At 51.0% G+C, this 10,931-nt stretch overlaps 1 protein-coding gene across 1 annotated transcript; it reads left to right on the top strand.

Moving 5' to 3' along the window:
* Positions 1-1,098: 1,098 nt before the first annotated feature.
* Positions 1,099-10,072, top strand: SERPINC1 (serpin family C member 1). The gene is made up of 7 exons (XM_005507923.3): positions 1,099-1,277; positions 5,905-6,283; positions 7,576-7,791; positions 8,116-8,253; positions 8,344-8,737; positions 9,068-9,132; positions 9,525-10,072. Exons 2-7 carry the CDS (start codon positions 5,909-5,911, stop codon positions 9,696-9,698), a joined length of 1,362 nt encoding a protein of 453 aa, XP_005507980.2. The 5' UTR covers positions 1,099-1,277; positions 5,905-5,908; the 3' UTR covers positions 9,699-10,072.
* The last annotated feature ends 859 nt before the right edge of the window (positions 10,073-10,931 follow it).

Here is a 10,931-nt window from a genome sequence, read left to right as displayed (position 1 = left end):
TCTTTTTATAGCGAAGCAAGCACACAGTCGCAGTTCCGGTGTGCTTTGAGTTCTTTCATGTTAGCTTGAGCTGTGTGGGATGTGCAATATACAGTAGGTGTTTGCTCTTGGTTTTATTGCATTAAACTACCTCTGAGCATGAGGTGAGTGGAAACCTCTGCCTGGAATCTGCAGGGTGTGGAGGATCCCTAATTCCCCGTAAAAGACCCTGGGACCTGCAAGCGTGTGAGTTACCATGGAAAATTTGATGAAGATATCCCTGATTGTGGGACTGATGAGAGAGCAAGAATGATACGTTGGGCAGAGGCAGTTTTTGAGTGGCACTTGTGGCCCCGGGCTACAGAGGGAAACCCACAGAAACGAAGTTTGGTCCAGAGCATGTCATCCTTTCTTTCACGTGCATTTATTTCCACAATCTGTTTCCCATCTTTATTCTAGCCCTTACAAGTATAGTAAGGGCTTTTAATTTCCCCTAAACCAGTCTGCAGCTGCATTTTCCATGAAGACCTGGGCTCTTACTGGAGGCCAGTGACAGCGCGGCTTTAGTGACCCGCTGAGCCCGCCAGCTCCTGGGTTTTGATGTTCAGGAAGCAATGCTGTAGAGCAACTGCATCCCAGAGCAGAAATTGTGTTGCTTAGCCCTGCTCCCAAGCGTGGGCTGCAGGTGGGGGGAGATGCTGTTAATTCTCAGCTTCCCAGCTGTGCCAGTGGAAAGGCGTGTGGAGCTACGGGGGGATCGCATTTGAAACTGCGGAGTGTGAAGTGGGGCAGTTCCTCTCAACTTGTGCCTGTTTGGGAAATTGGGGGTGGCAGGCCTGGGGGCAGAGGGAAACGTTGCTGAGCTACAAGGTACCAAAGTGAGATTTACAAATACCTTAGAGTGGCACAATTATATTTGAACTCTTGAAAATTTGGGGTTTTTTTTCCCATGGCTGGAGCAGTGAATTTTCTAGTGGCAAGAGCTGAAGGCATCTGGTACTTCCATGGGGTAGGTGGTCGAACTTTCCCTTGTCAGATTGAACTTTAAAACCTCTTTTAAACTAAACATTGCTCTTTTTTTCTGCTCTTTGCTTAACCTTCTGCAGCCGGTCATCAGCCTTTGGCCTCAGCATCCTCCTCCCCTCCCACCAGCCCCTGCTTTCCTCTCAGCTCTGCCTGAGCACAGAAATCCAGTGGGGAATCTTCTTTGGACTGGCTTGAGTTCAAGCAAGACTGCATGTCCTCTTAACGATTTGCCTTTACATCCTAAAAGCAGAAGGCTGGAGGTACAGGGGCAGGTAAGAGAAACAGATTCCACTCATCTTTTGTTGTTAATTAAATCCTCATCACAGATCATTTCCCTTTATAGGAGCCAGTTAATTTTAGCTGCTGCCAGAGTGTTTTTCTCTCTGGGCGTGGGCCCGAGGAGCTGTTTCAAGAGGGTCCTCCCCTCGCAGCTGTACTGCTCGCTAATGGGTCACGCTTGAGTTTTATCCGTGACCTGTAGCAATCCTTTGTGGTGTGGAGAGCAATTCAGAAGGTCGGGTTGTCCTGAGTGGTCACTGATCTCTTGCCCGGCTGTAAAAGAGCACTCCTGATTTGCTTTGCACTCCATTTTTGGGGCATGGGGGGGATGGGGAAGGCTTTTATCCTCTAGAGCCTAAGTCAATCTCAAAATGTTTGGAGCTGCTTAACATTTGCTGGGCTCTTTAGCACACTGCGTGGGTGCTGTGGGGTGTTCATGCCGCCACGGGTGGCACCGGTAGGTTTAGTAGGGTGGTTGCTGGAGGCCAAGCCCAGTTAGTTGTCCTTTCGTGCAGCAATGAGGAGGAGTGGGATGGAGGAAGAGCTGGCTGGAGCCTGGCCATGGTGCACAGCAGGCACCGGATGGGGGCACTTTCTGTAGGCTTGTCCGGAGCCTTCTCATTTTGAGCTGAATCAGCAGCTTGTTTCTTGGCTTTCTACGCTTCCTAAGGGGTGAAGCAGAGGAAAAGAGCCCTTCTTAATTTTTACAACTTCCTTGCCAGCGGCCCCTTTCGGGCAGTGATGTTGCGGTAATAGTTTTGGGATCCTTCCAGGATGAAAGCAGCTGACATGCCGAGCGCGTGGCAGCACTGCAGGGGAAAAGGGAGTCAAAGAGAGGAGGAGGAGGGTGGTTTTGGCCGAGTGCTACCGCAAAGAGCTGGCCAGAGAAATAGCAAAGATCTTTTGCTCTAAAGGGCAGCCGTTCCCTCTCAGGGTGGTGGTTCACCCTGAGTCTCACATGTCCTCTCTTGCAGGAAATGCTGTATATGCAGGTTGGGTGCATCAGGGGCCGAGTCAGGCTTAGTGGCTAATAAATTTGATTTAAGGCATTAGTATGAAGTGCTGTGTCTCCTCTAAGCTGACAGAGTCAGGACTTTACTGTGAGGTAGAAACAAGGAGCATTTCCCATTGAATCAGGACAGGGTGAAGATGAGGTGCTCTCCCTGCTCTTGTGTTTTGGGTTTTAAATGTGAGATCAGCAGCACTTTACGCCAACAGACGCCACCATCTGCCTCCATCTCGACAGGAGCAGGCAGCTGTGCTTGTACAGCCAGCTCACCACGCGCTTGGGGACGTGTCTTTCCCAGAAGCGAGGGGAGTGACCGGGCAGGGACTGTTGCGAGGTTGTCCCCTCTGCGGTGGGACCAGCCACGAGCACGTCAGTGCTGCTGGAGCTGGCGAGAATGAACCATGGGCGAGGGAGAGCCGCTCTGGTCCTGGCCCTGGGGCTGTGGGACACAGAAGTGTCCCTGCCTCGTTGCTGGCTGATTTTATTTCACTCCTACAGGAAGGTTCGGAAGAGCTGTGCTTCCTGGAGTACTTTCAATTGTCTGAATATTTTTCCTTTTTCTTGCTTTCCTGCCCTGAGGGGTGGTTTTTGTTTCTTTATTTGGTTGACTTCCTTCCCCTTTTAGAATTCTTTTCCCCTTTGTGGTGTTGCATCTGTCCTCAAGCTTTTGAAAGATAATCTGTTTGTTGTTACCAGCAAGAGTGGTGGCTGTGGCCTGAGGTACTAGAGAGAGTGAAGAGGAGGGTGACAAAGCTGGTGAGGGACAATTTTTGAGCAGCACTTGTGGCCCCAGACTATGGAGGGAAACTCACAGAAGCGAAGTTTGGTCCAGAGCACGTCATCCTTGCTTTCATGTGCATTTATTTCCACAATCTCCCATTTTTATTCTAGCCTTCACAGGTATAGTAAGTGCTTTTACTAAGCTGGGAGGAGTGGCTGACACGACACTGTGGCTGTGCTGCCATCCAGAGACCTGGACAGGCTGGAGAGTTGGGCGGGGAATAACCTAATGAAATTTAACAAGGGAAAGTGTAGAGTCCTGCATCTGGGCAGGAACAACCCCAGGTTCCAGTATAGGTTGGGAAATTACATATTAGAGAGCAGTGTAGGGGAAAGGGACCTGGGGGTCCTGGGGACAGCAGGGTGACCATGAGCCAGCACTGGGCCCTTGTGGCCAGGAAGGCCAATGGTACCTGGGGTGGGTTAGAAGGGGGTGGTCAGTAGGTCCGAGAGGTTCTCCTGCCCCTCTGCTCTGCCCTGGGGAGACCACACCTGGAATATTGTGTCCAGTTGTGGCCCCTCAGTTCCAGCAGGACAGGGAACTGCTGGAGAGAGTCCAGCGCAGCCACCAAGATGCTGAAGGGAGTGGAGCATCTCCCGTGTGAGGAAAGGCTGAGGGAGCTGGGGCTCTTTAGCTTGGAGAAGAGGAGACTGAGGGGTGACTCATTAATGTTTATAAATATATAAAGTGTGAGTGTCAGGAGGATGAAGCCAGGCTCTTCTCGGTGGCGAACAATGATAGGACAAGGGGTAATGGGATCAAACTGGAACACAAGAGGTTCCACTTAAATTTGAGAAGAAACTTGTTCCCGGTGAGGGTGTCAGAGCCTGGCCCAGGCTGCCCAGGGAGGTTGTGGAGTCTCCTTCTGTGCAGACATTCCAACCCACCTGGACACCTTCCTGTGTAACCTCACCTGGGCGTTCCTGCTCCAGCAGGGGGATTGGACTGGATGATCTTTTGAGGTCCCTTCCAATCCCAAACATACTGTGATACTGTGATACCCCAAATCAGTTTGCAGCTGCATTTTCCATTAAGACCTGGGCTCTTACTAGAGAACAGGAGGCTGAGGTGAGACATTATCGCTGTCTACAACTACCTGAAAGGAGGTTGAAGCATGGAGGGAGTTGGTCTCTTCTCCCAAGTGGTAAGTGATAGGATGAGAGTAAATGGCCTCAAGTTGTGCCGGGGAGGTTTAGATTGGATATTAGGAAAATTTTTTTCCCAGAAAGGGTTGTCAGGCATTGGAACAGCTGCCCAAGGCAGTGGTGGAGTCACCACTCCTGGAGGGGTTTAAAAGGCATTTAGATGAGGTTCTTAGGGACATGGTTTAGTGCTGGAGTTTGGTTATGGTTGGACTTGATGATCCTGAGGGTCTCTTCCAATGATTCTATGATTCCAAGTATGTCTTGTTTTGCATGTTTTTTGCAGTACTTGTTGCTATGCTGTTAGCTAAAGAGAGGCCCTCAGGGCTCGATATGGTCATGGTGCCAAATGAGGTAATTTCTGCTTTTGCTGGGGAACTGGAGCTGAGATGAAGTCATTGCCCAAGAGCCTGGGGAGGGGGTTGCGAAAGAGCCCACAGGTTTCCTGCATCCCAGATCAGTTCTTGAGCCGCTCCTGTTTTCCTCCTCGAGGTGCTGGCCCACCAGACCACGGAGGTTGCCAGCGCTAAATGCAGCTGATATTTAATTTAGTCCCTTGGGTGGCAATGCTTGGTGGCCACAGCAGCGAGTACACGGGACAGGCGGGGATCTACCTGAGTTAGACGTGTCTCCGAAAAGCTCTTCCAGGGCCAGCAGGACCCGGGCGGGCTGCCAGCCCTTCGCAGCGGTTGTTTCCCGAGCTGTTGCGGCTGCGGTCCGTGAGCTTCCTCCCATGGGTGTGTGAACAAACCCAACGCAGAGTCACGTAAAGGGCATCTCAAAACCGCCGCGCGCAGGAAATCTCCTGTGCCGCTTCATCAGCCCTGGGATAGCTGCTGAGGCCTTGCTGCCAGAGCCGATGGGATGTGCAGATCCCCTGCTTTAGCAAAGGTGGGAAAGATAAATTATCTCTGCCTTGCTGGGAGATTTTCGAAGACTTGCTTTTGCTAGGACATGATTATTCACATGAGCCTGCCCTCCCCAGGTACCAGGGACAATCAGTTTGCATTGAGATGTTGGGGACTTCAGGTAGGACTAGCCGTGATGCACCAGCTACACAATACATGCTTATAAAATACGCTTTTTGGGGATTAAAGATGCTCAATGCGTGGAGGGACCAACTCCCCTGGGGACCTCTTCCTTATCCCTTCTCTGCTACAGCGTTTCCTGCACCAATAATCTAAATAGCATGAAGCACAGACAGTAATGGAAAGGGACAGAGGAGCTCAGGTGAAGAGAGAAAAGAGACCAGGAAAACTAGGAGATTCCCCCAAGGAGAAGGGGAAGGAAACTATAAAAAATACTTTTGTCTAAGGCCGACTGGTCTATGGAGTTTGGGCTGTATGTGGGTGTTCTCCCCATGAGGAACACGTGTGGGATCTGTGCAGAAGCATAAATTCACCTGGACTGCAGGTCATCTTAAAAAAAGAAGGCACCCAGGGCTCTAGGAAAGCACTGTTTTCAGTGGATTGTTCTGAAAAGCAGTGTGTTCTCAAAGGCATGCTTGTCCTGCTGGTGCTGTCTGCCCTCCTGCTTTATACTGCAGCTACAGGACACAAGGATGGTTGGACAGGACCGTGGGGCCCTTGTCACTCTGATGTTGGCTGAAAAAAGGCCCGCGGGCCACACTGGCAGCGTGGGTTTTCTGGGCAGGCGAATGTGTATAAACTCTCTCTCTCTGGTTCCAGGACAATGCGTCTCTTTCTGGTGTGTCTCTTCAGCATCTGGGGTCTGGCTGCCCCTGAGCGCTACGTCGTGGAAGACATCTGCACCGCGAAGCCGCGCGACATCCCGGTGAATCCCATCTGCATCTATCGCAACCCCGAGAAGAAGCCGCAGGAGAGCGAGGGGCAAGACACAGGGAAGGACAAGCTCCCAGAGTCTACTAACCCCCGGGTCTGGGAGCTGTCCAAGGCCAACTCCCGCTTTGCCGTTGTCTTCTACAAGTACCTGGCTGACTCCAAGGACAACGGGGAAAACATCTTTATGTCTCCCCTCAGTATTTCTACGGCCTTCGCCATGACCAAGCTCGGAGCTTGTGGTAGCACCCTCCAGCAGCTCATGGAGGTCAGTGGTGCTCCCTCAGCCTTTTCTTGGGTCTGAAAGGCCACAAAGGCAACAGTGGCCAACCACTGCTAAAGGGCTCTCTGGGTCAGGATGGCTCCCTGGCTTGGGAAGGGAGATGTTTATTTAAACAAGCCCCTGGGAAGGACATACACAGGCTGCTTCTCTCTGGATTTGTTTAGATCCCAGCTCTTTCCTCTGATTCCGTATTTGGATCCAGCATTCAGGGTGGATTTCCTGGGTTTGAGAGGTTAGTTTTCATCTGGAGGAAAGGAAGCCCAGTTGGGAGGTGAGGGAAGGGAACGGGAATAGTTTGTTTCTTGTAGATTGGGCAAGCACATAGCTGAGCAGACAGCTTAGCCTTTTCTCATGCAAAAAGCCATGATATTGAGTCCCACTGGGAGAAGCTCTTTTTCACACTCCCTCCCTCTCTCTTGGAACAAAAATAAGACACGTAGGACACCCTGCATCCCACCTGGCTTCCAGATCTCGGTTACTTCTGGAGTAAGTGACGTTGGGATCACTTGCTGTCATCCACACGGTCCAGGGCAGAGGAGAACAGTGAACCACATCTCCCAAAACCTCCCCTCGTGCCTTCCCTTCTGGGCAACCCTCCCTGCTGCAAGGGGACCCTTCTGTCCCTAAGCCACCCAGGATGCAGAGCCGCTCTCCGTATCCCCTCCTTTTCCCTACAAAAGGGCCACTAAAACCACCTTTGCCAGAGCTTCTGGAGGTTTGTGTGGAGCAACGTGCTACGGGATTTTCTGTGCCTTAAAGCCCTGAGGGTGGATAGTAGTAGACAAATCATAAATGTCATTTCAGCTGGCAACTCTTATGGGAGCAGATAAGAAAGAAATTGATTGTGCTGCAGAAATCTACCCTCACAATGCTTGTCACGTAGTTCCATTCCCTGCAGAAATAGAGAACGGGTACCAGAATTACTTAACAGGCCAGGAGGATTGCTCCTGGGAAGGAGCAGCCTTAGGCATCATCATAAGAAGGTTTAGCGCCAACCTTGCGAGTCCTCCTGTGACCGGCACTGACCCAAGACCTGCTTCTAGCTGGGTGGTGTTTAAATCCTCTGTTTTGGACTCCAAGGTCTCAGGCTAGTGATGTGTTGCTTCTATGTAGATTTGGGTTCCAAATTAAACGTGGAGGGTGAAGCTCTAAGGGGCTGCGAATTTCTTGGCTCTGCGCTTGAGGCTGTTGAGCAGCAGGTAAAGGCAGGATCATCACTTGCTGTGGGAGCACGAGAGCCTGCTCATGGATTCCTTCGCACTGTTTATCTCCTCCAGGTCTTCAGCTTCGACACCATTTCGGAGAAAACATCCGATCAGATCCACTTCTTCTTTGCCAAGCTGAACTGCCGGCTTTACAAGAAAGCCAACAAATCCTCAGAGCTGGTATCAGCCAACCGCCTCTTTGGGGAGAAATCCTTGGTCTTTAATGAGACTTACCAGAACATTAGTGAAATAGTTTATGGAGCGAAACTCTGGCCCTTGAACTTCAAAGTGAGTTTGAACTACTTGGGGGTTTTTCTTTTTCGTTTTTGTCCCTCTGTCCTGCTTTTGCTGCGTCCCTCCCTTTTGCCCTCGGGGAGCGCCTTGTTCTGGGTGCATGGCACATCGGTGGAGGCAGGAGGGTGTATGGGATGCAGCAGCTGCTGTCTCAGCTCCCCTTAACCACAGTCACATCCCAGCTTCTCATTTCTAACCGCTGCTGGGGGCAGCATCCTCTGCGAGCGGACGCACACTCTGTGCTCCTGCAGAAGGGATACAAAGAAATGTTTAAAAGCCTCGACTTAACTTTTGTTTATTGGGGGTCTCTTCCATCAGGAGAAGCCAGAACTTTCCAGGAACATCATTAATGAGTGGGTGGCTAATAAGACCGAGAGGCGCATTACAGAAGTGATCCCAGAAGGAGGTATTGATGACCTCACTGTCTTGGTCCTGGTCAACACCATTTATTTTAAGGTATGGCGAAAAAACTGGGGGAGCAGACCATTTCCCTGTTGGAAAACACGATGCTCATGTTTGTCTCTGTCCTCTCCATCTCCCTCTTAGGGGCACTGGAAATCACAGTTTCCGGCTCCAAACACAAAACTGGATTTATTTCATAAAGCCAACGGTGAAACCTGCAAAGTCCCAATTATGTACCAAGAGTCCAAATTCCACCACGTGTCCATGCCCCAGGACAGAGTCCAGGTGCTGGAGCTGCCTTACAGAGGGGACGATATCACGATGGTGCTGGTCCTGCCCCATGCTGGGACGACGCTGGTGGAGGTGGAGCGAGACCTGACATCGGAGAAGCTGCAGGGCTGGATAGACTCCATGAGAGAGATGTCTCTCTTTGTCTACCTCCCTCGCTTCCGCGTTGAGGACAGCTTCAGCGTCAAAGAGAAGCTGAGAAAAATGGGGCTGGAAGATCTCTTCAGTCCGGAAAATGCCAGACTCCCAGGTCAGATGCAGAGATGGGGTGGAGCAGGGTAGAGGTGGGAGGAAGCCGTTCCTCCACAGGCACAGTAGGTGCAGCAGCCCGTGAGGAACAAGAACACAGAAGCATTTAGATGTCACTGCAGTTAGTGACAGACTGTGATCAGTCCCATCGTGGACATGCAGCCCTGCTCTGCCGTCAGGGTGTGGGAGTCAGGCAGGCAGTTGCAGTTGGTGGAGGACATTCTTGCCTTAGTACAGATGTGTCTTCTGCTTGAACACAGGCCATGAAGGGGCTCTTCTTGAGCTGCTGTCTATAAAACGTGGTTTTAACTTTCTCCATTTTGTATTGCAGGTATCATTGCAGAGGGCCGTACAGACCTGTACGTATCTGAGGCTTTCCACAAAGCCTTCCTCGAGGTAAGCCTTGTTTTGCCCCAGGAAGTGTCTTCCTCTTAGTTTTTAAAAATATGAAGCATTAAATTTCTTCCCAGAAAGGGTTGTTGGGCATCGGAACAGGCTGCCCAGGGCAGTGGTGGAGTCACCATCCCTGGAGGTGTTTAAAAGGCATTTAGATGAGGTTTTTAGGGAGGTGGGTTAGTGCCAGAGTTAGGTTAATGGTTGGACTTGATGATCTTGAAGGGTCTCTTCCAACCAAAATGATTCTATGATTCAAAGAAAAAATAGCTCTGACCCTATGCTGTTCAGTTCCTCAGCAGTTTGGGGTTTTGAGGAGGAAGGGAAGGAGGAAGAACCCTCTCCTTACTGCCTAATGCCCATCTTTTAATCCCGTCTTCTCTTTTGGTTGGTAGGTGAATGAAGAAGGCAGCGAGGCATCAGCTGCTACAGCTGTCACCGTCTCTGGCCGTTCCTTCCCCATGAACAGAATAATCTTCAATGCCAACAGGCCCTTCCTGCTTTTCATCCGGGAAGCCGCCCTCAACACCATCATCTTCATGGGCAGAATAGCTGATCCTTGCTCCTAAAGCGGCTGTCGGGCCCTCGCTTCTCCCTTCTCTGCCCCTGGCCAAGGGGCGGTGGGTATTGCCACAAAGCCCAGGCTGCTCCTGGGGTGGTTGGTTTAACTGTTTGGTGCGTGCTGCAGGGAGGGACTGCGTCCAGCTGGGCTGTTACCTCTCCTCCTCGCTGTGTCAGGCTGGGCAGAGGGCACCTCACCTCCTCCACCCTCCTTGCAAAGGGAAGCTGAATTTTTTCCGGCATCAGTGTTTTAGTGGCACTTAAACCCAAGTGCAGCATTGCTGTCATTCTTATATCCAACCCTCCTCCCTTTAAGGCCTCAATCTGTAACTCTGATACCCTGGTACATTAAAAACCCACAGATCTGTATGTAACAAACTGATCTCTGAATGGACAGTTTTCACTAAGTCACTTCCTAGACTTATTTAAACTTTCCTTTTTCGAAGTCCCAGCAGAACAGCCCCTTGCTGGAGAGGTCCATGGAACAACCGCAGCCAAAGGGCATGTGCTGGCTGGGCTGGAAACCCTGGCCCAGGTTGGCCAGAGAGGTGGTGGATGAACCATCCCTGGAGACATCCCAGGCCAGGCTGGACGGGGCTCTGAGCAACCTGAGCTGGTGAAGATGTCCCTGCTCATGGCAGGGGGAACTGGGGGAGCTTTGAAGCTTTCCAGCCCAAACTGTTCTGTGATCTTTACACAGCCCTGCACGGAACAGTTGGTAGGTGGAAGCGCAGAGGTGTCTATGAACAGTGCCTGGGTAAGCTAAACAACGTCCGTAAGTCTGTTAAAAATCTGATATTTCACCTGTGAGTTTACTCCTAGAGCTGAGGTGTCACGGTCTGCTGCTACGCCACGTGTCTGATCCCATCTCTGGTCCACCTAGCGTGGCCATGCTGCTGTGGGACCTTGGACAGGGTTGTTTTCAAGGTGCAGAAGAGCATGTGGTGAGCTTTCCTCTAAGATCTTCTACATTTACAGCAGCTTTTTCCAACAAGAAGGGCAGTGAAGCACAGTTCTGTTATCAGTACATGTTGCAGAAGTGTTGTGTGCAGACAGCTGCTCAAACGCCAGTCCACGATGTTCCCTAGTGTGCCATTTACTCTGGATTTTGTAGGATCAAACATTGCTTTGATCAAGGCGTGCTCTTGGCAGCAATTCCCAAGCAATGAGGGAGCTAAGTTAGATGTGCCAGTCTGGGGAAGAACTGGTGTGGAAAGGTGTTTGGTCACATCTGGGAACAT

Source organism: Columba livia, chromosome 8, assembly GCF_036013475.1.
Source record: "Columba livia isolate bColLiv1 breed racing homer chromosome 8, bColLiv1.pat.W.v2, whole genome shotgun sequence".
In the NCBI taxonomy this organism is placed as follows: Eukaryota; Metazoa; Chordata; class Aves; order Columbiformes; family Columbidae; genus Columba; species Columba livia.
The sequence above is the reverse complement of the archived record's forward strand: the minus strand, read 5'-3'. Positions and strand labels throughout refer to the sequence as shown.